At 43.9% G+C, this 27,192-nt stretch overlaps 10 protein-coding genes across 10 annotated transcripts; 5 read left to right on the top strand and 5 right to left on the bottom strand.

The window, feature by feature from the left end:
* Positions 1-437: 437 nt before the first annotated feature.
* On the bottom strand, positions 438-1,521 carry Bfra_007709 (putative twin-arginine translocation pathway signal protein; the record flags this gene model as incomplete). Its single annotated transcript, XM_037338080.1, has 3 exons — positions 438-653; positions 746-1,211; positions 1,349-1,521. 3 exons carry the CDS (start codon positions 1,519-1,521, stop codon positions 438-440), a joined length of 855 nt encoding a protein of 284 aa, XP_037190143.1.
* Positions 1,522-3,950: 2,429 nt separating this feature from the next.
* Bfra_007708 (putative rnb domain-containing protein) lies at positions 3,951-8,495 on the bottom strand (the record flags this gene model as incomplete). The annotated part of the gene is made up of 4 exons (XM_037338079.1): positions 3,951-3,990; positions 4,048-5,402; positions 5,455-8,117; positions 8,378-8,495. The coding sequence occupies 4 exons, from the start codon at positions 8,493-8,495 to the stop codon at positions 3,951-3,953; spliced, it is 4,176 nt and encodes a 1,391-aa protein (XP_037190142.1).
* A 2,762-nt stretch (positions 8,496-11,257) lies between these two features.
* Bfra_007707 (putative gle1-like protein) lies at positions 11,258-13,038 on the top strand (the record flags this gene model as incomplete). The annotated part of the gene is made up of 2 exons (XM_037338078.1): positions 11,258-12,202; positions 12,253-13,038. 2 exons carry the CDS (start codon positions 11,258-11,260, stop codon positions 13,036-13,038), a joined length of 1,731 nt encoding a protein of 576 aa, XP_037190141.1.
* Positions 13,039-15,214: 2,176 nt separating this feature from the next.
* Bfra_007706 (putative metallo-beta-lactamase domain protein) lies at positions 15,215-16,086 on the bottom strand (the record flags this gene model as incomplete). The annotated part of the gene is made up of 2 exons (XM_037338077.1): positions 15,215-15,700; positions 15,754-16,086. The coding sequence occupies 2 exons, from the start codon at positions 16,084-16,086 to the stop codon at positions 15,215-15,217; spliced, it is 819 nt and encodes a 272-aa protein (XP_037190140.1).
* Positions 16,087-17,043: 957 nt separating this feature from the next.
* On the top strand, positions 17,044-17,484 carry Bfra_007705 (uncharacterized protein; the record flags this gene model as incomplete). The annotated part of the gene is made up of 1 exon (XM_037338076.1): positions 17,044-17,484. The coding sequence occupies one exon, from the start codon at positions 17,044-17,046 to the stop codon at positions 17,482-17,484; it is 441 nt and encodes a 146-aa protein (XP_037190139.1).
* A 314-nt stretch (positions 17,485-17,798) lies between these two features.
* On the bottom strand, positions 17,799-18,400 carry Bfra_007704 (putative sh3 domain-containing protein; the record flags this gene model as incomplete). The annotated part of the gene is made up of 3 exons (XM_037338075.1): positions 17,799-17,973; positions 18,023-18,148; positions 18,281-18,400. The coding sequence occupies 3 exons, from the start codon at positions 18,398-18,400 to the stop codon at positions 17,863-17,865; spliced, it is 357 nt and encodes a 118-aa protein (XP_037190138.1). The 3' UTR covers positions 17,799-17,862.
* A 315-nt stretch (positions 18,401-18,715) lies between these two features.
* Bfra_007703 (putative aldo-keto protein) lies at positions 18,716-19,750 on the top strand (the record flags this gene model as incomplete). The annotated part of the gene is made up of 2 exons (XM_037338074.1): positions 18,716-19,177; positions 19,361-19,750. 2 exons carry the CDS (start codon positions 18,716-18,718, stop codon positions 19,748-19,750), a joined length of 852 nt encoding a protein of 283 aa, XP_037190137.1.
* Positions 19,751-21,556: 1,806 nt separating this feature from the next.
* On the top strand, positions 21,557-23,098 carry Bfra_007702 (putative nadp-specific glutamate dehydrogenase protein; the record flags this gene model as incomplete). The annotated part of the gene is made up of 3 exons (XM_037338073.1): positions 21,557-21,648; positions 21,708-21,983; positions 22,068-23,098. Exons 1-3 carry the CDS (start codon positions 21,603-21,605, stop codon positions 23,096-23,098), a joined length of 1,353 nt encoding a protein of 450 aa, XP_037190136.1. The 5' UTR covers positions 21,557-21,602.
* A 2,050-nt stretch (positions 23,099-25,148) lies between these two features.
* Positions 25,149-26,249, top strand: Bfra_007701ia (putative glycoside hydrolase family 16 protein; the record flags this gene model as incomplete). Its single annotated transcript, XM_037338072.1, has 5 exons — positions 25,149-25,455; positions 25,514-25,595; positions 25,648-25,816; positions 25,873-26,010; positions 26,085-26,249. 5 exons carry the CDS (start codon positions 25,149-25,151, stop codon positions 26,247-26,249), a joined length of 861 nt encoding a protein of 286 aa, XP_037190135.1.
* A 263-nt stretch (positions 26,250-26,512) lies between these two features.
* Positions 26,513-26,877, bottom strand: Bfra_007700 (uncharacterized protein; the record flags this gene model as incomplete). Its single annotated transcript, XM_037338071.1, has 3 exons — positions 26,513-26,646; positions 26,679-26,728; positions 26,801-26,877. The coding sequence occupies 3 exons, from the start codon at positions 26,875-26,877 to the stop codon at positions 26,513-26,515; spliced, it is 261 nt and encodes an 86-aa protein (XP_037190134.1).
* Between the last annotated feature and the right edge of the window lie 315 nt (positions 26,878-27,192).

The raw sequence follows: 27,192 nt of genomic DNA, 5'->3' as shown, positions 1-27,192 counted from the left end.
CATCGTCATTAATTTTCCGTATCATGTTCTTAAAAATTATCGTCTTCTATACCAGACGAGCAAATCAACATCAACGAATCACGACAGCACGACATCAATATCTAACGACCCAATGATAAGAATAGAGAAGAAAGAAAAAAAGTATATATAAGACAGCATGAAAATTGAAAGAAAAGTTTCTTCTCATCCGACATTGAAGTCCCGTATATTTCTAAGATAACCAATCCATCCAATCTTTTCCCATGTCAGAGACCAGCCCAATCTCATCTCTACATATATTTCTCATCCGATTCTCATAACTCACGATTAGATCCTCAAGTAAGTTATCTATATCTATCACCTGTTTCTCTCATCCTCACATCTTCTCCTTCCCTATCCTTCACCCTTCTCCCACCTTCCCACCACTCCACACCCACTCAACTCAACTCCTCAACCCCCTACGAAATCGCCAAAACCAATGGGCCCGCCACCGTAATATCATCCGTCAATACCCCGGTAGCCGGCATCTGACTCGCCAAATTCAAATACGCGTCACCCGCCAACCCCTGAGGCACCGTACACGCACCATTCGCAAACGGCGTAAACGCCGTTCCGCCCGTCTGTCCTCCATTCGTAAACGCACAGGCCGTGGCTCCCTGCGCCGTAGTCGTCAACTGCAATGTTGAGCCCGGAGTAATCGCTTCATTAGCCGTCGTCAGCGTCACAGCCGGGAAGGGCGTAACTGCCAGATTTGAGCCTTGAGGACAGGAAGAAATAAAGGGGCTGCGAGGGAAAAGACGTTGCGGATTCCGAGGGGAGTGTCGAAGGCGGAGGGGACGGCGGAGACTTTGGACGCGGTGCGGATGAATGTTTGATGGCGGGATTCAACGGTGACGATTTCCGCCGCGACGGTGAGCACCGCTTTACTGCTAATCAAAGGCGCGGCACCGAGATAGGCGCTCACGCCAATGTTTTCGAGAACGTTGGCTGTAGCGATCATGTTCTGGGCGGTGGTGAAGCCGAAATTGTAAGTACAAGGTGCGACGGGCTGAGTGCCAGCAGCGGAAATGGCTGTCATGAGAGTAGTGACATGAGTCGCTTCGGTCATGGCGACCATTTTCAAATTGGCGATATCTTGGGTTGTGAGACCCAGAGCTGTGAAGTCGGAGTCGGGGAACTTGGCGAATCCTTGTTGGTAGAAAGCCGTTTCGAGATTCTCGAGAGTGAGGGCGCTGGATAGGAGTGTTAGTTGTGTTTTTGCTGGGAGAGATGTAGAGGGAAGGAATGACGCTCCGCTAGGCCACTGCCGTGGAGGCTTCTTCGCTTCGCTCCACCAAGAGAATGGGAGAGAGAGAGAAAATAAACATACAATTGCAAAATATCCACATCCGTCAAATCAGCCGGGAGACCCGTCGCGGTAACCTGTCTCTTCACCTCGTACATCTTCAACGCTCTCTCATTAAGCCTAGGTAGTGCTGGGAGAGCCGATGCTACTGCGGCCAATCCAACCACCGCTCCAATAAGATTTCTTAATCCAGGCATTTTGATTTGAGTGATGGATTGATTTTCGTTTTGTAAAAAGAAGAAAATATATGTTTAAAAAAGAAAGATGTATGCAAGACCAGCCTGAGCTACAACACCTATAAAATTAACTAGAAATAATAAATTAAGCCTCTAACAGAATTATTAAACCAAAAATCAATATATGAATGAATGAATGAATTCAAACAAAAAGCAATCCAGTGCTTAAGAAATTAAGTAGCAAAAAAAAAACTTCGTCGTAAAGAAAGAAAGTAATGTGATTCCAAACCCAAGAAAACCCAAAAGACGAAAACCAGACATCCATTATCTATATGTACTGTACCTCCGGTACGAACACCCAACCCATCCACACACACACCCATTACAAACCCCCAAGCAAAACCAAGACACAGGAAGCACGTCTCCCGCTCACACGTAGCAACATGCAACATTGTTCCCAAGCGTAATCTTGGCAGCGGTGCTTAAAAGGTTCTCTGCGCTCTTCTCACAACCTCCTTCATCCGTTCCCTTGCACAGCATCCTCACGCACCAATCGCACACCCAGGTTTCCTCGTCTAGATCTCCCAATGCAGGAATTCAAATAAGCTTATTTCACTTCCCGACGCACTTGTGAACATGGGAAAATGGAACATCGTGTATCCGCGATGTGGTGGAGGTCTGCTGGGATGGAGACGTGTGGGATTTGTTTCGAGTGCTTGAGCATTGGGAGCTAAGGGACTTAAGGTTAAGGTTATATCATCTGAAAACCGTTTTTTTTTCCCATCGTGTTTTTTGCCTCTTGTTAACTCGGATATCAATTTTGGTATCTCATCCGGAGGGCAAATAATTAAAGAATAGTATCATACAATCCTCTCTCTCCCATCCCAATGAACATCACGAATGCAAACTCGAGTACCGAGCAAAAATTACATAATCACGCTAAGAAAAAAGGAGCTATCCTCCCCTCCAATCTTCAACCACCAATAAATACACACATCCAATCCTCCATTTCCTTCAACCTTCCCCCTCCAAACCAACTACCTACCACCCATCCATCAATCCCCCCTTCTCATTTCCCTAAAATCCCACACCTCACAACAACTTTCCCTCCCTTCCCTCTTACTTACTCACCCATCCACCCACAAACTAGCCTAGGTGTATCACATTCGTTTCGCATCCGTCAAGCTTCCTAATCCCTGCACACCTACCTACCTATATCCAATCCAGTAAGCAATCAAGCAAGCAAGTAAGTACCGGACCTAAGTAACCAATTCTACATCCGAGTCCGAATTTCATTTTCCCATTATTATCACTATCATCATTCATTTCTTCCTACCATGAGGAAACAAATCATTCTTGCATTGATATCCACATCCACATATACATGCGCATTCGTATCCGCATCCGCACGTATCCGCATCCGCATAAAACAAAAAGTGAATGATATGCAAAAATCATATAGTGTGTATTATGAGATCAAGTAACTTACCTAGTAATTAATTAATCAGTCCGACAGAGTATGCACGAGGATTACTTGCATATCGCCAAGTGTCCATCTATCTATCCAAGCATCCATCTGTCAATCGTGCATCCAAACACGCCAACCATATCAATTCGCCATCTACTCGTATATCACCATCTAAATCCAAAGTCCACCAAATACATTTCATCCAATACAATTCAACTCCTCATTCACTATCTCACTATCCCATCCTCTACCCCCATGCCATACTATACCATTCCATTCAACCCCCCTCCCTCACCCACGTCAACTACAGATATCGTAATCGTTTGAGAATTGCCGAAATCAAGGATCCATGTTGAGTGTAGATCAAGGGGGAGATACATCACAGTGTGGAACTCACAATGCTTGATATATGTCATCATCTCGGTATAGTTCTACAAAAATTTCAAATTCATATACAAGACACAATTAACCCCCTTCAAAGGCAAGCTATTTGTGGTTTAAATTCTTTTCTTTTCGCTAGACTATAAATGCATCTGATACAGAAACGCTAAAGAGCAAAGGAAATATATTCGAGCCTTAATCCCATTCTCACCCGATATGTGATCCGAATAAAAAAGGCATACACTTTCTTCGTACTATTTCCTTTTCCTAACTCGTTTCATGACCATTCACTCTTCACTGCATTCAAGTAAAATTCGTACCCATTTGATCCTCCTCAATAATTAATCCTTCCTTCCTTCATTCATTCATCCACCTTTCATTCCCAGTCTCATCTTGGTTCATCAATATGACAATCTGACAGTCAAAAAATTCCTCCTAAAAACAACCATTGGTCGGTATGATTGGTGAAAATAACACAAATCAACGTGTTACGTCTGCAATAATTCATAGCCCACAAAATGTATCCATTTTGGTAGTCAAATAATTTGACATTATATCAACGCGTTCAAAACCTCATGTAAGATGGTTGGTTAAATTAGATTTAGAGTGCGTAAGGATTGAGCGATCTAATTGTGAGACATCTATAAATATGTTAGTTGATGTTGAACAGAAGTGAGGCGAGATATAAATAAACATACGGTGGACTCTTTGTAAGATCAGTCTTCAAAATGACTGGAACTCTTGTCATCTCCTTGACATCTTGAATGTATTCACCATCTTCTTCGCGAAGGGTGAAATACTTCAAGTACTTCTCCTTAGCACTAAGCTTAGCTTCAACAGGTTCGCCAGTTGGTACCTTTGAGTCGGAACGAGTTCGGTGGAGGCTGGTTGCGGCTGATATTGAGTTCTTGGTTGGTGATGGTGGAACACTTTGAGTTGGGCGTTCAGCAAGAGAAACACCGGCAACGCTACCAGCAATGTCAGAAGCATCATCGTCATCATCGAATAAAGCATCAACATCATCGGTTGAGATGGTACCAGTCTCCGTTGTCTTTCGTTGAGCTTCTTCGTGCTCCTTCTTGGCTCTCTCGGCAACAGCGGCTTGCTTAGCAGCGGCAGCAGCGTTGGTAGTTCTTTGAGATGCACCAGCCTTTGGGCGCTCATCTTCTGGAACATATGCAGATGATGGTACACCCTTCTCCCAATACAGCTCAAGTACTCTCTCATTCTTTCTGAATTCGGCCTTCTTAAGTGGAAGTTGATCGCAATGAACTCTCTTTTCAAAGCCAAACTCAGGAATTAAAACATCGAAAGCAGATTCGTAAACACAGACGACGATACCCTCACTGATAAGTTCACCACCAGCCTCTTCACGTTTTCTATCCATAATTCTACATGACTCAATGTGAACACTCTGCTCTTGAGCATTTTGAGCCGAATCCTTCTTTCCGTTGCAAGACTCGGTTGTCTTGACGAGAGTCTCCATGTCTTCATTGTATTCAATCTTGCCTTCAGAAAGGACAGCTTCGAGTTGACGATGAACAACCAAGTCTGCATAACGACGAGATGGATTAGTGAAATGAGTGTATAATGGTAAGTTAAGAGCATAATGAGGGTAAAGATGTGGTTGAGTCTTTCCAGCGATGAAATATTTGGCGCGGTGCATGGACTTGACTAAAAGAGTTTCCATTCCCTTGCGAATGTCGGTATCATCAACCTTGAAAAGACTATTTTGAAGACGTCCACTGCTTGATGTATCGATTTCGTATCCAATTTTGTTCATGCGATCAGCAAATGTTTGAAGACGTCTTGGATTTGGTGGACCTTGTCGACGAAGGAGTGCCTTTTCAGGAAGGCCTTGGTAGATCTTTTGTGCCACATAAGAGTTGACCTTGTTCATCAATTCTTCAATCAATTCATGAGACGGAGTAGAATCAAAGATATTTTGTTCCACCGGAACATTCTCATCATCCAATTGATAAACAAGTCTTAATGGTGCAATAGTCTCTCCATCAGAACCAAGACGAGATTCACGGAACTTTTGAGCAACAGCCTAGATACGTTAGTACTTTGGGGGGTATATGGTTTGTGCCTTGAAAACTTACATTGAGGATTTGAATATCCTTTACTTCCGCACCCTCGAGTTTTACATCGGTTTGGCCGGAAAGTACAGCATCGACATCCTTATATGACAACTTGCCACCACTCTTGATGATACTCTTTCCAATCCAAGTCTCATCCTCGAAAACAGCGCCAGTTTGGGCGTTGACTTTGAATACAACCGAGACGGTGAGACGATCTTGACCTGGTGTCAAAGAGCAAATGTCCGAGGCAATCTTTGGAGGTAACATAGCACAAGATCTGTTCATCAAATAAACAGCAGTTCCACGTTTGCGTGCCTCTCTATCTACAAGAGAGTTTGCCTTGATGAAATGAGCAACATCAGCAATGTGAATACCGATTTCAATCTTTCCATCTGCTTCAGTCTTCACGTGAATAGCATCATCAAGTTCATTGGCACCATTTGGATCAATGGTAAAGGTCTTCTCGCTTCGGAAATCACGTCTAGTGGAGATGGAAGTTTCATCTTCCTTCTCCAAAGACCAATCATCAAGGCCAACGCTGCGTGTAACAGCATCTGAAAACTCATCAGAAGCAAAGTTGTTGTCACGAAGAAGAGCGTCAGTCTCAACCTTCAATTCACCCATCTTACCAAGTTGTTCAACAAGGGTACCGAAAGGATGAAGAGAGGTGATTGGCCATCTCTTGATGCAAGCAACGAAAATACGATCAGCATAATCTTGATGCTTCTCGACGAAATCGCGTGGTGCTTGTTCAGTAGGGATGGCAATCAATGGAACACGCTTGTCGGTAGGTTTGAACCAAACAATCTTTGGCTTGTCCTGTTGACGTTGCTCTTGATGACGTCCAGAATTTCCATCACGAGCTTGACGTTCAGCTTCTTGCTTTTCCTTAGTAGCTTGACTGGATGGTCGAAGAAGACCTAGGGTACCGGAAAACATTTGTCCGGCGACACGTTCAATGACTGCGACAATGTGACCAGCGTAGAGTGGCTTCTGTTCGTCATTGACTTCCTCTTCCTCGACAAGTAAAAGACTCTGACCCTCAACTTCAACATCATCATTCTTCTTTTGGGTTGGTCGTTGTCTCAAACTTCCACGTCTTCTGAGTCCACCCTCTTGGTTTTGATCATCACCATTGGTGGAGTTATCGCGATGATGATTGCGATCATTGTTTCCATTGCCCGATCCACCAGTTCTGGTATCGGTAATATCTTTGCGCTTCTTCTTTTCCTCCTTCTCGCGCTTTTGTCCCCAAACTTCGTCGACATCCAACAACTCAACTGCAACGAGATCTCCCTCCAAAGCGCGGTTACGGTCCTTGCTACCACAGATGAAGATATCAGCGTCGAGCAATCCATCATGGGTAGTGACGTAAGCATCGGAACGATTCTTCTTGTTAACTCTTAAAATACCTGAAACGAGCTGACCATCGCCAAGAAGGGCTGGAAGAGTAGCCTGAGGAAGATAAGGGGTGAACAAGGTTTTACGTTGTTGCTGTTGCTGCTGTTGCTGCTGACCATTTTGCATACCCATTTGTCCATTCATTTGTTGCGAAGCCTGTAGTTGCTGCTGAAGTTGATTAAGCTGTAAAGGATTCATTTGTTGGAACCCTAAACCTTGAGGCATGATCATTTGCCCTTGAGCAAATTGTACCAATTGAGGTTGACCTTGGTATTGAAATCCACCGATGTTACTCATGGATTGATTGATAGATCCACGATTACGGTGACCTGGTTGGAAACCACCTTGGTTTTGTTGACCTTGGAAGTTACCCATTTGTGGTTGTGGATCTTGAGGAGCAGCATTTTGAGGTACTTGATTTCTCCAGTTACCATCAAAGTTTCGAGAAGAGTTACGAGCATGCCCAGCTTGAGCACTGTTTCTTCTTCCAAAGTCATTGTTTTGACCTGCACCATTGTCTGTAGATCCTTGTGTTGATGGGAATTGAAATGAGCCACCACCTCGTTGAGATGATCCACCTCTACCATTTTGACCACCTCCGACAGCCATACTTTGACTTCTACCATGGGCACCACGACCACCACGCATAGCAGAGCTTGGGGTCAAATGATTGCTGGTACTTTGTGTAGGTTTGTCTTCGCCGGGGCTCACATTTTCTGAATTATCACCACCAGTAGTCGATGTAGCCCCAGCTGCACCAGGAATCGGGAATTGAAATCCAGAAGTAGTTCTCTTCTGTTGTGCGATTTCAGCTGCCTTCTTGGCTTCAGGCAAGGCAAGAGAATGACGTCTCTGATGACCACCACCTGGAGGTCCTCCGCCACGACCACCTCTTGTAGATTGATTTTCCCCACGGTTGTTGTTTCCGCCAAAGTCTGGAGTAAAGCCTTGGCCAGCCGCACCTGAAGATGGAGCAGGTGGTGGACCTGCCATAGCCATACCCATATTTGGAAGTGCCGATTGATTACGACGATGTGAGAGAGGCTGCGTTGGAGGCGCTCCCATGGGTACATTCATCTGTTGTGGTTGTAGCTGATTAGAGAATTGGAATGCATTTTGGTTTTGCATTTGTTGTTGCTGTAAAGGATTGAAACCTTGGCCAGGAGCAGCAAGATGTTGGTTGGGAATCATTCCCATATTGACATATTGTTGATGCGTAGCTTGAATCTGCTGTTGCTGTGCTTGTAGAAGCTCAATTTGTTGCTGAATAGCCAGTTGTTCCACTGTGAAGAGAAGAAAGAATTAGCATATTACATCAGATGGTATGTGAGAAGATGGAGGGATAATGATGCAATAATTGGGTATGTGGAGGAACCCTTTGCAAAACTAATTAGTTCATTGATTCATTGCGATTGATGGTACTATTTGATCCCCGGGTATCATAAATGAAAGATGAATGAATGTACGTCACTGAGAAACGGGAGGGATGGGAAGAACAGAAGAAACGTTGAAAGCGTACTACTATTGGGGTTGGAGAACATACTCATTAATGGAGTAAGTTCTGAAGGACTTCTTCGATGCGCAATGTGCAGTCTTCGTCCGGTTGGACCAGGGACACCAGTTTGAGGTGCTTGACCTTGCGGCTGCTGTTGTTGCTCCATGATGGAGAGACTTGGTTACACTTTGAGTGTGCGATGACGATCCGAAAAGAGAGAGTGATGCGATGTCTGCGTACGATATGATATCTGAATATATGGATTGATTTTACAGATCAAGTCCCAAGAAATGATTGTATTGTCAAGACTAAATGAATTGTAAGCAAATGAAGAGAATGAAGGTATTCTCTCTGCGAATATGTGTTGTATGTGTCTGTGTGTGTGTGTGTAGGTGGGTATGGTAGTAAAGTTGGCTTGATAGTGCGGAGATGTCTTTGCTTTGGCAACTAATAACTAACTAGCTTGGGAGGCGACTTAAAAGTTGCGTACTTACACTCCGGAAGTTGGTGGGTGTATTGTCAAGCTTCCCACGCAGCTGAACCGCCAATAGGATGATGGTGTTGAAAGAATGATTCTCGGGCTATTCTTTTCGAGTATGCCAGATATATCAATTTCTTGATCTAGCTTTCCGGTACACGTGGAATTCTGTGATATATTCGCTGTTGTAGTAGCAGGTAGCTATTGTCGTTGTTGCCGACTATTTCTGGTGGGACAAGATAGACCCGTTTTAAATGTTGTGATAAGGAAGGGAGAGAAAATGGTGTAATGTAGTGTATTGTAGTGAGAGAAAAGTCTTAGAGTGAAGGTCTTTAAGAAAGAGAATGAATTGTTGCATTCAAATGGGGGCGAGGGAAGGAATTTGAGAGATGGAGATGTAAGAGGTAGATGTAGGTAATGTTTGAGTGGAGGTGGGAAGGGAAGAAGGGAAATGTATCAAGTTGGACCTTGGACTGAAAATCGGTTAATGATACCTGGTACGGTGGAAGGGACTAGGTAGAGAAGAGTATAATAATAAATGGGATAAATGGTATAAAAGGTATAAAAGGTATAAAAGGTATAGATCCCATAAATACCCAGTCGACCATCTAGATTGGAGAGAGAGAGATGGTGCGTGCGTTGATCTAATTTTTGACGGATGGCTTGGATGGAACAGGTAAACTGGCGAGGAGTTGTGATGTGATATTTATATGGTTAGTCACAAGTCTCTCGTGAATAGCTGCTCGTTTGTGTAATAGATGCTAGATGGATCTATACCATAAACTATTAGTTCAACGTGCCATCTCGATTCTGCATTCTCCATGCTCCATGCTTCATGCTCCATTGATTTCTTCATTCATTAGCAATCCTCTGTTTGACACGGTCAAAGAAACCTCCTCCCTCCTTCCCATACAAGTAAGATCTGACCAAGTGGTTGAAAGGAATGTAAAAGGCAGTCAACGGCGTGAACCATTTACACCAGTAACTGATGCGGAACTGTCCACTTGGAATTGTGAGTACCTAGTAGATACAAAGGAAATTGATCAACACGACGACAAAACATACTTTTACTTATCTGCAATGCTCGGTTACCCCATGCATCACTAGGGATGAGTATATCTGCTTACCTACCTATTAATATCTACTTGATACCGACTGCTCCTTATCAACCCCCAACTCACGCACCGGCATTCGTTCCCATTTGATCATCGTGATGATGATGATGATGATGATGAAGTCAGAGTTTATATTTAATTACACTCGTTCCTTGGAAAAGAGTGTTCCAACATGCTACGATATATAAACATCACATCATGCTACTAGGGAGGTACTAGCTGAGTATAATTGCGCACGATCACTCGTCGAACCTCTTAATATGGGAATCCGTCCCCCTTGGCAATACTGTAATAAAGGTACGTCCGGACTCCACGGAGACCCAAACGTATCCAGGTGTGAAAGAATCTGAAACCAATGATTCAATTGACCAATGCTGGAAATGAAATTGGTGAACAGGGGATTGGGGCATTCTATTTGATGTATATCTCGTCGTCTTTGTGACTCTTTCTTCTCTTCATTCATATTTACACTCACATGCACATGCACATTGTCGGAAGAGGTAGAGGGAAAGGCAGGGCCCTAGCATGGCATGATATCAAGATGTGTACCGAATGGACTACGACCGAAGGATCTAATAAGTATCTGACCAGATATCTCGCATTGATGACAGCCTTCCCCTCTTGGGAAGCTTGGGAAGCTTTGAACCTCTTTGATATCCATCCTGTCTTTATGTGTCCGTCAGTAGCGAGTAGTCTTTTTTGTTTGATACCTTGTCCCTTGTCCTGCTGTGCTCCCCTAGTATCTCCAGGAATTCATTTATTTCTTACGTGGATGTAGCTTTATGGTTAGAACGTCCTTTCCTCACCGACCGAGAGAAGAAAACGACCTCGGAAGACAGAAAGTAAGAAAGAAAAAGTCAAATTGAAACTCCTGAGGCTCAATTCACCCAATTGGATGCATGCCACCTTCCTAGAATCAATCAGCGCTCCAGATCATAAACATCATGAATAAATCGAGAAATTCTACAGCCAACCATCAAGCTCTTAAATATAGAAACATCATCAATCCCTCTCGGTCATTTCACTATCAATCCCTGCTTATATAATCCCTGTTCATGCAAACCACCAAAAGCGCCCGTGGACTACCGGCTAATAACTCCAGGATAGCTCCTTCCTGCAGCTCGAAGCCACCGCCTTTGGCAAAATATCAAATGTCATGTGATTATCAATAATTCACCTCCAAATTAATTCAATATTATAGGCATTGCTTTTGCAACTCCGACAATCTTTATTCACAGCTGCAACTCCTGTCTATTTTCTGGTAAACTACGATAACATCTCTCTTTCAGTCTTCCCGACATTTTTGACACTCTTTATGCTACAGCGAACAGAACAATGGCTACCAATCAATCTTCTAATGAAGAAGATGAAGCTTTGAGAGAAAGTTATAATTTCGTACCAGTTCCTTCAGTTTACGACCACGATATAAGATTCGAAAATCGAAATACCGAGGAGTTGCATCATGGGATACTCGAAGCCGCGCGACTGGAACATGAAAGGGTGCGGAACGAAGCTATGCGTATCTTTCAAATCACTCTCATACATGAACAACAACTCAGAGCCCAACATGAGATCAGAGCTGAACAGGAAAGGTTGCGGATTGAAGAAACGCGGTTGAAGATTGAGGAAAATCGCGTCAACACGGAAAGGCAGAGCGCATTGGCAGAATTAAAAAGGAGGGAATTGGAAGAAGCTGCAAGAAAAATACCGATTGTCCCTCCGAAACCTCCTACCCCTCCACCAGTAGCTGAAGTTCCTCGAGCTCCTGTACAAACGGCCTCGAACCCGCTTCAGAATCAATCTCAACCTCCTCTTCAACAGCAACAGCAGCAGCAGCAGCAACAGCCGCCACCGCAGCAGAATAATAACAGGGGAGGGGGATTCGGCGCGCCCAGCCAACAAACAAGTCAAAGTAGACCTCCCCAGCAAGGAAATGCCTTTTCGCAACCTCAACCTCAACCTCAACCTCAACAGCAAACAAATGGATTCTCGAACAATCAACAACAACCACAACAACCTCCAAAGCAGCCATCCGCGCAACCTACACCTCAACAACAACCTATCCCTACCTCAAAACCATCAGCTTCTTCCAGGGATCATTTACTACCAGGTGTGGAACGTTATGTTGAAATTCATAAAAATCTTAAACAATTGCGGCAGTACTTGGTAACGGAAGGAAAACAAAATATACCATTCAAGAAAATGTTGGGAGATTATCGAAGAGCAATTCGACAAACTGTCGGACAATTGACTGGGGAACGAGGTGCAAATAGGGAGTGTGTAAGTTTGGTCACACTCACTTAATATGGACGACCACTAATATTTGATAGATTAACAAAATCGTTACATTGCTTGGAGAATCTCTTCGAACGGTACAATCCCCAGGAATCGACCCTAGCAACTATATGGTATCGAAACCAAATCCTGTACAAGGAGCTCAAAATAACGGAGAACAACTTCCCTCTCTATTTATTTACCTTCTCAACTTTTTCTCGAAATCTATCGTTTCTCAATTTATTAATGAAGCAGGTGTTCGACCAGAGATGGCAGATCCTGTTGGCGTTATTGCCGTCTCGATATTTGCCAGAGATGAATTTTTATGGAGAGGTACTTCATTAATCGATATCCTAATGGCAAAAATGCGCGTCTCTATACCGGTAGTATTTGGACTTCGTGGAAATGATAAAACGGAAGAGGGAAGAGCTCGAATAGGATGGCAAAGATTAGATGATGGAAGTTGGATCGACGAACAAGCTCATAACAACAGAATGGTTGGATTAGCAGCAGGATATGCAGCTATCTCTCTCCGGGATTTCTCGAAAGTAAAACTCACAAATCCATGGCCACCAACATATTATTGGAGAGCAATGGCAAGTATTGTATCTACACCTACGGAAGAAGCTTCTTCAACACAATATACAGCTTTGAGATCGATGATTGAAGGCTGGGAACAGAGATTTATAGAACTCTATGGAGTTCAAGCAATTGCAGCTTTAAGAGTTGCTCTGGTAGATTTCCCAGCTCGCGCTCCGCCGTCGGCAAAAGTAGCAGCGGGTTCGTTGAGTGTGTTGGTGGATAAATTGGATAGGGATAAGGGATTAACGCTTGCATATTGAGGGAAGAAGGGGGAAGGGAAAGTGCTTGTATAGTACGTTAATAGAATAGAGGGAATGGATTTGGATACTGAGGAAGGTCAAGATTTGCATAGGGAGCTGAGGGAGATTTTCTTGTTGTGTTGGGTTCTTCTTTTGCATGAGGGGCGTTAGCGAGGGGGAATGAATGAATGATGAGGTATGTAGCAAATACTTCTTATGTTGGCATGGGAGATCAGGAGGTGCAGAGAGATGGAAATGGAAATGAGATTCTCACTTCTAGCGAATTATATACCCAATGAATGGAAGCATTTATCTCAAGTTCAGGATTTTGAAATCGCGCGGAATCATATGTTGTGTAGGTGGGCGACGGAAGAAGGGGGGAGGGAGGGAGAAGGAAAGGGATTTGTAGAGCAGCAAAAGAGCCCTCCTTCCTTGTACTTATTATGATCATGATTCGTATTCCATGATCTTACAGATAAACTGTTAGCCTCAATCCCTAGACTCGCTCTCGAAAACTCAGGTAGACAGGTAGACAGGTAGGTAGGTAGGTTGGCACGTAGCTTCTCTACCTCGATATACATACATACATACGTATCAGCAACCCCGCATTCGAATTCTATCCAATGTATTTTTATGCTTACATTGTAGCGGCCCATTTCTTATTTCTTCTCAGGGAGAAAGGAGGGAGAAGGATAGAAGAAGGAAAGAAAAGTCTCATTACCTCATTCTTTTGCATGTAAGTAATGTTTGTTCATCGTCATCGTCATCGTCATCGTCATCGTCATCGAGGTGAGAATGGGAATGATAATCCAGAGTTCATTTCCATATCTATGGTCTCGGTCATGGTCGCGGGAGCGGAAAGATGAGATTTGGAACTTGCTGCCTGGGGATGAGAGGTTACATGGGAATCCTTGTTTGTATGTGGTGTGGTGTCACTTTGATTTGCTGATGCTGGTCAATGCTACTTTATTGGTATTCTTCCCTTTGGATTTCTGTGCTTCCATTGTAGCTAGATATATATACTGGGGACCCTCTGGATTTGGAAAAAGGCTTCTTCTGTGTTATCCATCTTCTTTTTCGAATAGTTGAGCATGCAATTCACATTACAGCTTGAGCTTTTGTGGAAAATAAAACGTCCATTCAGGTTTCATGTGATCATTTTGCTTCCTCTTGAATCGGCCAGAAAACATCCGAAAACGGGTAAATTCATAGTACTAACCATGCCGTGAAATCAGCTTTTATTGTATTAAACAACTAAGGATTGTGGTTTGGGCTACTGAATTCGGTGGGTTTGATCGCTCTTTTGTATAGCCTCGACCGTTCGCCAAACACTGCCTGCAGCGCGCGTGCCTCGATGCACATAGAGCGATGACAACTCCATCCCCTCGCCGCCCTCCACATCTGCACCACCACTTTACACCTCAGTTCTACACTCATTCCTCCTTCGCTTATTGTCTCTATGTTCTTTCTTGTAAAGATCTTGAACCTTGAACGCTCGACCATTCCCGTATCTTCTCCCTACCTTCTACATTCACTACGATCTCCTCACCCACGAAGCACCCTCGAAGTTTACTCTCCCTTCACCTCTATCCCTATCTCTGTAACTCGATTCTTCACACGACTGTCGGCTCATTTACTCGAACCCGACCGACCATTATATTGACAGGCTACCTTGACGCCGAGGCATTTGCTCGATCAACCCCCAATCCCTTTTTGGAATTTCCTCCCTCCTTCTCATCTCACCTTGACAGCGGACACCCTCGCTACCCTTGAGACTTCTTGGGTCTGTACAGAATCATGGCAGACGCAATCCAAGTGCCAGTGGAGTACACTTTTTGTTGGGATCCACAAGCTTGATCTTGATCATAAACGTCTCTATTTTGTGGGTTTAGACCTCATAACCTCACACCAGTCCGAGAAAGGTTTTCGCTGTCTGAATTCTATTGAATATGCCATGGTCTTAGTGCAGTCAATGTATTTGCAGAAATAGCTGCTGTAGAATCAATTATCTTCTCGTTTATGTAAAGTTTTAACAACGTAGTTAGAAGAGAGGGGAGGGAAGCGCTACAGTTATACACAATTCTCAAAGCTGACGGTCAGGGTTGCTCATAATGAGGCCCTCAGTCTAGGAAGTGTCACCCCACTCCTTCCTAATAGCCGATAAGAGGGAGGCGGAAGGAGATTGCAGGAACACTGCTTACAATCCCTCAAACATTGGTAGACCAAAGGCAACATTGCAACCCCATTTTAGGACGTTGGGATTAAATCTATCCGGGTATAGCTCTTCCATCTTTGCTTGGAGCTCGTCCGAACTCTTGCAAGTCGGGAGAAGCTTTTCGAATTGCTGAATGTATCGCTTTGTTGCAGCCAAGTGGAGTACCCCGGCTACCTCCCCGCTCATCCGATGCCCCCCTATCACGATTTCAGGGCCGAAAGCTTCAACCTTCTCGATGGCCGAGATCCACTCACTACGTAGCTCTGTCGTGTTTGCCTCACCCAACATCTGGTGCACATCTCCATACACAACATCTCCACACGGGGCGAGTTTGAGGCTCGGCACCCAGAGAATGGTTGAATTTCTTGTGTCAGAATGGCCCACTTCAATTGCGTGACACTCATGGCCTTCGATATTGAATCTCCCGCTCGCAGGGAATGCCTCTGAAAACACCAAATCGGTATCGATCTGACCGATGGGGAACATAGCTCCCCAGACATTTTCAAAGAAACTGGGCGGACATCGTACTTCATATGCTCCAAGGTGGCTGCCGTCGATAGTATGCGTATGTCCGAGTATTTCTTCTTCAGGGTGGAGAGGCCAAGCCAGTGGTCTGGATGGCCGTGGGTGATGTAGACGGTTGTTAGGCGCTTTTCTGGGACTGTCTTTTCGAGCCACTCAATGAGTTTTTCTGTCTGGGGGATAGTGATTGGAGTGTCCACAAGAAGCGCCTCCTTTTCGCCATGGATGAGAGTGAGAGATGTTGGCGACCAGATCCCTCCTTGCTTTCCGCCCGTGTTCGGCAACTCCCACGGAATTGGCGGGACGGTGGAGACATTGGCACGGAGAGGCATGGCTGTTTTTGAATGCTGGAGAGATAGATGAGCTGGATTTCCTGGGTTTGCAACAGGTGAAAGTTGGTTCGGTGCAGCGAGCAGAAATGTTTGAGCGATCTTACCCGAGATTCAGGGACTAGAAGTATCTTTATAGAAAAATTCGTCAGCGTAGAGCCGAATGCAGGCAGTCTATATTTCTTCGTCTCCTTTAACTGACTAACAATCAAACTACCGAGGACTTTCGAATTAGTGATCATGGCTTAATAAAGGTGGGACAGGTGAAATAGAAAGTTGACAACGCATACGCCGCCGGTAGTTACTTCAGCAATCTCCCATGGAACCCTATGTGCTGTACAAGAGTTGGAATCATTTCCCGAGAGACGTTGCCGAGTTTAGAGTGCTTTCAAGCCTCGGCGGGACTATCTTTACCAGGTGTGATTACTGATGAGAACTCGAATCATATATGGATACAAGAGCTATCTACGAAGAATAGGCTTTAGTCTAGTGAATCCTAGAAGCGATCATAATTGTTGATTTGTGATACTCGGTGTAGCAGGCATAGTGTCTTTCGAAATGAATTTATCGATGCATTATCTCGCTAGAATAAAATCACCCTATCATCTAGCGTGGCAATGTCTCACCAGAACAATGAATAGTAATTACAGAACGATGAATAGTAATCACCGAATAGATATGATCTGTCATTTGACCCTTCAATATTTACCCCGCATCCATTAGTTTAACACGGTATTCTTGTCCGGGCGGCAGTTGAATATCCCTATTCAGTCAAGACGACCCTAATAACAAGACTGGTAATAGTAATCATTTTGATCTCATCTGACCGAGGTTATCGGCGCGTACAAGTTAAAGGAGATGGATGAGAGCTTGCAGCAAAACTTTTCTCAACACGCATTTCAATACTCTTGTTCTCGAATAACTCACGTCCACAATCGCTCAAATACTTGATCAAGAACAATGCCTTTTTGGGTTATTTATCACCCCAAACATGTATTTGACGATGAGAAGTCCAAAAAGTCATTGTCACAGGACATTACCAAACTCTACACTGATATCGGTCTACCCGCTTTCTATGTCGTTATTGTCTTCACGGAGGTCTCAGACGTAAACATGTACGTTGGCGGGGACCAGACAACCACTCCTTTCATTCGGATTGTAGTCGATCATATCGCAGTTCGAATGGAAGACCCAAAAAACTATGCGGATTGGACTTCGAAAGTTGACGATGCGCTTAAACCTCACATTGAGAATAAAGGATACAACTGGGAATATCACATTGACGAGACGGAGCGTCGGCTATGGAAGGTCAATGGAATGTATGCACCGCCATTTGGTAGCCAGCCAGAGAAGGCATGGGTTGCTGAGAACAAGCCACTGTACTGGGAGGAAACGAAATGAAGGAACCGTCCGAGACTGCGATTGGGGTCTATGCATTGGGAGGAGGTTTGTTGTTGTGACTATAGTCACGTGATTACGAAGGCTCAGAAGGAAGCCACCTGTATTCGGGGGCTCACCTGCCGTACCTAGATAATCCCCTATATCTAATATAAGTCTATCAGCTCATTGTGAGACGAGAGAAATGTCTCCACTAGAAGAAGCTTGGTAACTTGGATCAGCGATGAAAAATTTAACCACTTGGTGTTACTCAAGGCGCACATACATCCGCGTGAATTTTGGGAAGGGAATACTTGCTAGAAGATCACAACGATCTTACTTCACTTCAATTCAACCGTCAAATATAATTATTCTATGACTCTAAGCAATTAACCCCATCCCTCAAAACTTTCTCATAACATCATTAACCAAATCCCCACCAAACGTCGCTCCTGCACCAAACACTGCTGCGTTACCGAACTTCGTAGCCATCTTCTTTGCCCATTCGTGATGCTATCTTTGATTAGTTTTGCATCGTAAACTAGGTGCTCATGAGACATACCTTAGGATTTTGAGGATGTGCGGGATGACTTGGATCTTGAGCTTCTTGGCTCATTTTACTTGGGTTAAAGCCACCGTTTGGGTTGTATCGAGGATCTATGTATTGGGATGGTTGACCATTTCCTTGCTGTTCTTGGCATTAGTATAGCTGGACTTCGAGTCTACACGGTTATCGGGATGTAAGAACGATTGACAAACGGAAGGGTACACTGAGAGACACGGCTATATGGAAAGATTGTTAAAATACTGGAGTACTTACAGGAAGTTGTGCCATAATTGATTGGAATTGAGCTGGAGCAACAGCACCACTTTGTTGCAAGTATTCGAGCTCAGTTCGAATGGTATTGAGAGATCGGTTTATGGATGCTTGGTCTGGCATGTTGAAGATTATTTATATATTTATTTGGTGTGAACTGAATATGGCAAGAGGGATTGTATTATCTTTTTATATCGTGATTTCGTTAACGTTATGTGAATACCAGGCCAGCTGAAGTCGCTATTTTCAGTATGATTTCCAGGAAAGGAAGGAGGTCAAATGACTCGACGTCATCGATAATGTTTTTGGCTGATGCATTTTGCCATGTTTGACCGCTTTATATTTGTCCCCCTCTTGTTCAATGTTTAAGTAGCTTCGACAACTCCAAATCTACTAAACCTCACAGTCTCTTTACATATAATCTATACATATACCAATATGCCTGTCCCATCATCTTTAAGCAAGACCATCGCCCTCAATAATGGCGTACAAATGCCCCGTATTCATCTCGGTGTTTACATGACCTCTGGACGAGAAACTGAAACCGCCGTATCAAACGCTCTCGCAGCAGGATATCTCGCAATTGATTCTGCTGAATGGTATGCGAACGAGTCACAAGTTGGTTCAGCAATCAACAAATATTTGAATGCCAATCAAAATGTCAAAAGAGAGGATTTATGGTTCACGACAAAATTAAAAACAAACACAAGTTATGATGCTACAAGGAAGGCCGTAAAGGATAGTCTGAAGAGAAGTGGTTTGGATTATATTGATTTATATCTATTGCATAGTCCGTATGGCGGAAAAAAGCGTAGACTGGAATGTTGGAGAGCGGTAGAGGATGCTATTGCGGATGGAGAGGTGAGGGCTGGTGGTGTGAGTAATTATGGTGTAAAACATGTAAGTTTCTTGTTTTCCAGGTCCTCTTTCCAACAATCTCCAAGTACACATTTGAATAGTTCCTCTCGATCGGTCCAATATTCCTGGATTTGGTCGGCGTATCCCTCGTCTCGACGTTCTAAATATTGTATAATTTCTCTCCGTTTAGTCGCAGACACGAGGCTAACATTTTTTCCCCAATAGTTACAAGAAATACTCGATTCCAAGCCACGAATGATCCCTGCTGTGAATCAAATCGAAGTCCATCCATTCAATACTCGAACCGACATTACTTCGTTCTGTCAATCGAACGGTATCGTAGTCGAAGCGTACGCACCTCTGGCTCGAGCATTACGAATGAAGCATCCCAAGATCGTCTCCTTGTCGAAGAAATATTCGTGTAGTCCCGCACAATTATTGGTAAAATGGTCCTTACAACATGGTTATGTGCCGTTGCCGAAGAGTGTAACCAAGGAAAGAATCATTTCTAATGGCGATGTTGATGGCTTTGAGATTGAGGATGGAGATGTGAAAGAAATGGATGGTTTAGATGAATATTTGGTGACAGATTGGGATCCTACTGATGCGGATTAATTAGATTGATTAGTATATTAGTATTGAATGAACCAGTTCTTAAATGCAATATTCATGATCGAAAAAAGAACCATATCAGGAATCTTGTCCCATCAACCCAATTTTACCTTCTCCTGAAGAGTGAAGCATTCTGCTTTGCCTTCAACTCCCGTACAGACATAATCGCTAAAGCCCCTTCATTACTTTTTGGCTCACTGTACACCAAATATTGATGAAGGTTGCGACCAACCATGGAGTTGCGCTGTTCTTCTAGAATGAAACATCTCCGCGATTTTGTAAAATGAAATCAAAGATGGAGTCGAGACTGAAATGTCCTTGTTCTATTTTCGGGGGATTCCTATAATATTTACCACGCATCTCCCCATCTCCCTCATAAATTACCCCTCATCCGATACCGGAAAAATTCCGATTAACGAAAGGATTCATCACAACTTTGACAAATCTTTGTTCCTATCTTCACCAAGAACACTCGAAACATTGGCATCCACCTTGAGCCACCTTCGTCGGATATATTGTAATGCTTTACGAAGTGTTGAGTCGAGGTAAGCGATTGCCGCAAGAAAATCCATATGAGGGTGAGGTGGCACAGTGAAGTTGTTACGCTTCTGCAGGAACAAAATGAAGTATTACCAAATAATTTCATGGGTACAGTTCCAAGACTTCGGGACATGTAGGAAGACTGGGAACTCTCGGGGAAATGTATTGTAACATTTTTATCCTGGACGCCTGGCTGCCTGGTTTGGGATGCGCGGGGGCTTTCATTTTTCCATCTCGCATCTTCATCAAAGAGTTAACTATCCTTGATAGTTACCCCAGCGTGGCTAGGGACCTTTGCATGCGCCATACATGCCTCAACATTGCATTTAGAAAAAGTTTGCCGAGCATGCTAATGCAAGATTCCGGGTACGTGAAAGCTTGGGCTGTCAATCTATATGCGTATTGACCAATAGGAGATGTACGATAAGAATTTCTATTTGATTCATCGGTGACACCGTATATAACATGTCATTGGTCGATTTCAACCTCTCTCCTTCTCTGCTTTCAGTTGGAGTTGAATAATCTTCAAAACGGGATGATTTTCCGTTGTCGGGATTTTGCAGGTATCCAGTAAAAGTAAAGATCCAGAGAAGAGGAGAGAAGGAAAGGGTAAACTTCCTGAGACTATCCTGATTTTGGTTAGATCAACGGGGGTGGATAAAGCAAAGGATCAATTAGATTTGATATTTCGACGTATCTCCATGGTCCCACGCAGATACACCAAATATCAAGTGGGATGAGAGCTTCAGCCATACAATCTGCAATGTAACGATACGACCGATCACGGCGTGGAGGGGGTCACGTCATGTATCAGATTTTCTTCAATTTTCTCATGGAACATGCAATTCCGCTGACAGAATGAGAATTTTCACGGTACAGACGATCATTTTCATAGTAAAAAGAATTATGCAAGAGATTGAGTGAGATCTATTGATTTGACAGGAAGAATGCAATTGGAAAATCTTTATCAAGTCATCCAACTTCATTTACTTTTTTCACCCCTCCTCCCCTCTATCCGAACCTCCAATATCGGAGCCACAAAAAAATACTGGAGGCATGGATGTACATACAAGGCTTCACCTAGCTAGACAATCTATTAGCACATTTCATCGAATATTCAATGGGTCCTGAACCGGCACCAAAGTGTTACTAGTTCGTAGACTCTAATCCACCCCACCTCGATACAAAAAGGTCTCTCTTCCCTTCAGTCTTGCTGCTTGCTTTACTCAATCTACAAACTTCTATTCTTCTTTTTCACTTAACGTTCATATTGCCACTTTCTTCATTTGATACCCAAACAACCACAATAATAATCATGTCTAACCTTCCATCTGAGCCTGAGTTCGAGCAAGCTTACAATGGTTTGTGCCTCCTCGTGCGCCCTCACATATCAATAAATGACTAACCAAAAATTCTTCAGAGCTTGCCTCAACTCTTGAGAACTCCACCCTCTTCGAGAAGAACCCAGAATACCGTACCGCCCTCAAGATCGTTTCCATCCCAGAAAGAGTTATCCAATTCCGTGTCGTCTGGGAAGATGACAAGAACCAAGTCCAAGTCAACCGCGGATACCGTGTGCAATTCAACAGCGCTCTCGGACCATACAAGGGAGGATTGAGATTCCACCCTACCGTCAATCTCAGTGTTTTGAAGTTCTTGGGTTTCGAGCAAATCTTCAAGAATGCTTTGACCGGATGTAAGTTTAAACCATTCACAACTCTTCGGTTTGATAAAAGCGGATATGAATCAAGAATAAAATGCTGACGATTATTCTCAACAGTGAACATCGGAGGTGGTAAGGGAGGAGCCGACTTCGACCCAAAAGGCAAATCCGACAACGAAATCCGCAGATTCTGCGTTTCTTTCATGCGCGAATTGAGCAAGCACATTGGAGCCGACACCGATGTCCCAGCTGGTGACATCAACGTTGGAGGAAGAGAAATCGGTTTCCTCTTCGGTGCCTACAAGGCCATCCAAAACAAATGGGAGGGTGTTCTTACCGGAAAGGGAGGAAGCTGGGGTGGATCTTTGATCAGACCTGAGGCTACCGGTTACGGTCTCGTCTACTACGTCGCCCACATGATCCAATATGCTGGCCAAGGTTCATTCCAAGGAAAGCGCGTTGCCATCTCCGGATCCGGAAACGTTGCCCAATACGCCGCTCTCAAGTGTATTGAGCTTGGTGCCACCGTTGTATCCCTCTCCGATTCTCAAGGTTCTTTGATCGCTGAAGGAGATGCATACTTCACCCCAGAAGACATTGGAAAGATCGCCGAGTTGAAGCTCAAGAGACAATCTCTCACCGCTTTCGAACACGGAGGAAAATACAAGTACATCGAGGGTTCCAGACCATGGACCCACGTCAAGGTCGATGTTGCACTTCCATGTGCTACCCAAAACGAAGTCAGCAAAGAAGAGGCTGAGGCTCTCGTTGCCAGCGGTGCTAGATACATTGCTGAAGGATCCAACATGGGCTGCACACAAGAGGCCATTGATGTCTTTGAGGCTGAGCGCAAGGAGAAGAAGGGTGAGGCCATCTGGTACGCACCAGGAAAGGCTGCCAACGCTGGTGGTGTCGCTGTTTCCGGTCTTGAGATGGCACAAAACAGTGCTCGTATCAGCTGGACTCAAGAGGAGGTTGATGAGAAGCTCAAGGATATCATGAAGAATGCATTCGAGAACGGATTGGAGACTGCCAAGAAGTACGTCGAGGCAAAGGATGGCGAATACCCATCTCTGGTTGCTGGTTCCAACATTGCTGGATTCGTCAAGGTTGCTAGTGCTATGCACAACCACGGTGATTGGTGGTAAATGTTTATGATGTTGATGAATTAAATGGCCGGATACTTTAAAAACTTGTATATATGATGCGGGGTTTGCGGGTTGGGTGGGAAATATCTTTTGCGTGGGAAATCAGGTAGCTTAAAGTTACAGCTTTGATGGAAATGAATTAAATAACCAAAGAATAATCTTAGTTTTTCGAAAGTGATTGATTATGTAGTCATGAGTGAAAGATTTTTGGGGCTGAAATGTGTTTGCTCGTTTTATGGAACATTTTGTATATTAGCAGAACTCCACAAGAACTGCAACTAGTTGGTTTAGGCAAGTCTGTCATCACATTTGTGTTTCTTAAATTGTACCTTTGTCCTCCTAACAAGTTACTCGAAACTAGCAGTCTCGAATTCTTAAGTTCATCATTACTGCCTGTATTACCCCTGCGAAGCGATTGAAGGCTTGCAAAATTTCGTGGAGAAATAAAGGGCTGAATGGTTTGTTGAAAAGTACCCGTCTGATGATTGAGTTGACTGATAAGAAGCATTCGTATAGGGAAGGAAGCTGCATGTAAAAAGTATGCATGGGATGGGATGGGATGAAGTCTTTGGATGCTGGAGGGGGGAATAAATTTCTTACGTCTGGGTCTGGAAGGGGATATTGAAATCCTGGTGTTCAATGCCACTTCTGTGGGGGTAGGAGGTACTCGAGAAGCCTGTTTTTGTATGGCTCATAAAGAGAACATAGATGATTCTATATGCTGAGAAATGTGCCAGGGGTTTTTTGGGATTTATTTGGCAGTGCAGTGGACGGTATGTTTTGTAGCGTAATAGAAGGCATTGGACATGAGGTTCCATGAAGACACATTTCATTTATGAGGTAGACATGGGAGGCTACAATGTGATATGGTTGACTTTGTCATTAAAGCCGACGCAAGTGTAAGTCGATATCGGATTGGTCAATATGAGTAATGTGTAACGTTACCATTTTGTTCCTCAAACATTTGTAATCTCTCGTCGGCCTTTCTAAGATAACTATAAATTTAAGCATCAAGGTTCTACAGTACCTGAAGATCGATCTTTTCAAATCCCCGACTCGTAGATTAGAAGAAAATCAGCTTTCGGCATGTGTAGAAGTGGAAAAAATCATGCAGATCTACCGAGCTACCCCGGATATGTCAGGCGGCTAGAAGTTTACTTACCCCTGGAGGCGTTCACTTCCCCCTGTCTCCCCCGGAAATCACAAGGCAGATAGAAAATGCAACAAGGGTCTGTCGCAAGTGCGAAATTCTCTTCTAGGGAGTCCACCAATCTGGAATCTTTGTAATAGTTAGGAGTATTGACTCTGGGACGAGCAATCTCCGCACTTCTCGAATCATCTCAAACTGCGATGGTAGTGCGAGGAACTATGTACCGGGAATGTTATCACTATCCTTACACAAGTTTTCCATTTCGGCTGAATCCTTTCGGTAGAATTTTCTAGTCATGCAGCCTTGTAACTCCGTGCCTGTGGCTCATGTGGTACAGATAGAGATGGCAACAAGATCTTTGGAATTGCGGTAATCCCGCTTGCAGATAAACTCTGTTTACCCTTTTTCTCCGAGCAGAAAGAAATAAGAAAAGGCAAACATCCTTCGCGCAAAGATTCGGTTCTCCTTTTTCATGCATGTGAAGTGTGGAGATATCCTTCACAAGATACAGAATGTAACATCAGACACTTTGGACGCGTAGGCGTTGACTTTCCTATTGTACAAGTGATTTGAGTTTCATCTCCGATGATCAAAGAATTGCCTGTCATGTGAATTCCAATGATAGTGGCATGCTGGAGAGCCGCGCAAGAAGGACCGAATGCTTGGTGCTGGTATTGATGGTCCCTGGTAACTTCATCTTATGGAATTTGGATTGAAGCAAATGAGCGAGTGTATCATGGTTATCATTTGCTTCTGTCGCGTTGTTGATTTGAGCATGGGGAAGTTAACAAGAGGTAAAGAAAATGTATAAAACCATAGATATGGAACTTGAGAGGACACGTCTGGTCACTATTCTTCTTACTTCTTGTATATAGCTTTTTTTTTCGTCTCCAAGTCATCATGATGAGCTCAAAGTCCTCCTTGTCACTTGGGGTTTACTTCCTTTCGATCCTTTCTACTATAAATGCCCAATATTCCCTCGCAGCCACATACAACGCAGCCAACTTCTTCAGTGATTTTACTTTCTTTACCGCAGCTGATCCAACAGCTGGATATGTGGTATATGAACCACTTGCTGCTGCTGAAGAAGCCGGGCTAGTATCAACAGCAAATAATCAGGTATACTTGGGAGTGGATCATACGACACTTAATCCAAGTGGAGGACGAGAAAGTGTGCGATTGACCAGTAACCAAGCATGGGGTGAAGGTATAATGATCCTTCACATGGATGGAGAGAAAGCTGACCAGACAAGGCGTCTTCATAGCAGATATCGAGCACATGCCTGGTGGGGTTTGTGGTATATGGCCTGCCTTTTGGATGTTTGGTCCGAATTGGCCAAATAGTGGGTTAGTTTCCAGCGTTTCCAAATTGGCAATGAGATTACTAAAGAATATTTAGAGAAATCGATATCATCGAGGGAGTCAACCTTGGCACAACTAATACGATAACACTTCACACCGCCGCTGGCTGTACAGTCAGCAACGCAAATTCACAGAGTGGAACGACCACTATAACGTCAAATTGTAATCAAGACAATGCGGGTACTGGATGCGGTGTTGCTACATCGGTATGTCAACAAACATCCAATCACGAAATGTTGGATACACTAACCACAGAAATCAGAACACCCAGAATTATGGCACCGGCTTCAATGCAATTGGTGGTGGAGTCTATGCCATGCAATGGGCTAGCACTGGCATTTATGTCTGGTTCTGGCCTCGAGGTTCCATTCCAGCTGATATCACTGCTAAAGATATTGACGTCAGTTCTTGGGAACCCCCTTAGCAACCTTCAGTGGTAGTGGTTGTAATTTTGACAAGTCTTTTGCAAGTCAGAATATCGTCTTTGATACAACTTTCTGTGGAACGTGGGCGGGATCTGTTTGGTCTTCAGGATCTTGTGCTAGTGCGGCTTCGACTTGTCAGGCTTATGTTGCGCAGAATCCGAGCGCGTTCACTAATGCTTATTGGTTGATCAATTATGTTCAGGTTTGGCAGTAGAAGACGGTGAGGATTGGCGATTGTTTATGGGGATGTGGGAGGTTCGCATATTTCAGTACATGTTTTCTTGTATATACTGTTGTAAATACCTAGGTCCTGTTAATATTTTCTTGGGTATCGGGAAATGGTCCTACCAGCGATGTCTTACAAGTGGTGAATCACACCAACTTGGAGAGTGCTTGGAAATTGTGAATGGGCCATGTCATTCAGTTAGTTATCTCTTTGATACAATCGATTACCTGGTCCCTCCGGTGTTGATTATTTCATATCGATCCTAATCCAATTCCCTCACTTGTGAGGTAAACACATTTCCACTGTATCTCAGCAGGTATCAAGCCCCGTGGTTTGAATCTTGACCCTAGACGATATTCGAGGCTCGAGACAGGTATTGACCACGCTTAAAGAGCACAATTCTCACCTGGAACTCACGAGACTCTACGGGCCCTCTCTGATATCCGAAGGCATTTGTAAAAGGCAGACTGATAATCAGGTTATATTTGAGGATGTGCAAATACTTCACTCGTGGTGAACACATTCGTCAGCTCAATAACCGCGATCTCGAAACCAGGATTATGATTCCATATATGGTCTTCATTGCGGTTCCTGGGTAGAATGAGAGATAAACCATCTTTATCAATTATCTTTCGCGACGTTGAGAGAAGGTTTGGTTTCTGAGCTTGTTTTGTGGAGCTCATTCCAGGGGCTTGCAAGGTCATATTGCCGTTAATATCCCTAAACCCACAGTGTGTGCACCACATTCGCAATCGATAACGACGTCGCTCGCAGAACATTTATAGTCTTCCTTCAGAACGACGCCCAAAATGCGATACTTAATCGAATAGCTGTTGGCTTCAATCAGTAGTTCAAATCACAGATTTGCGAATACTACTAAGAGTGTTGGAAAAACGCGTCCGCGTGCAGTCATATCACTGCAATCTGCGTC

Source organism: Botrytis fragariae, assembly GCF_013461495.1.
Source record: "Botrytis fragariae strain BVB16 chromosome Unknown tig00000112, whole genome shotgun sequence".
NCBI lineage: Eukaryota > Fungi > Ascomycota > Leotiomycetes > Helotiales > Sclerotiniaceae > Botrytis > Botrytis fragariae.
This window is presented reverse-complemented; position numbering and strand designations above follow the sequence as displayed.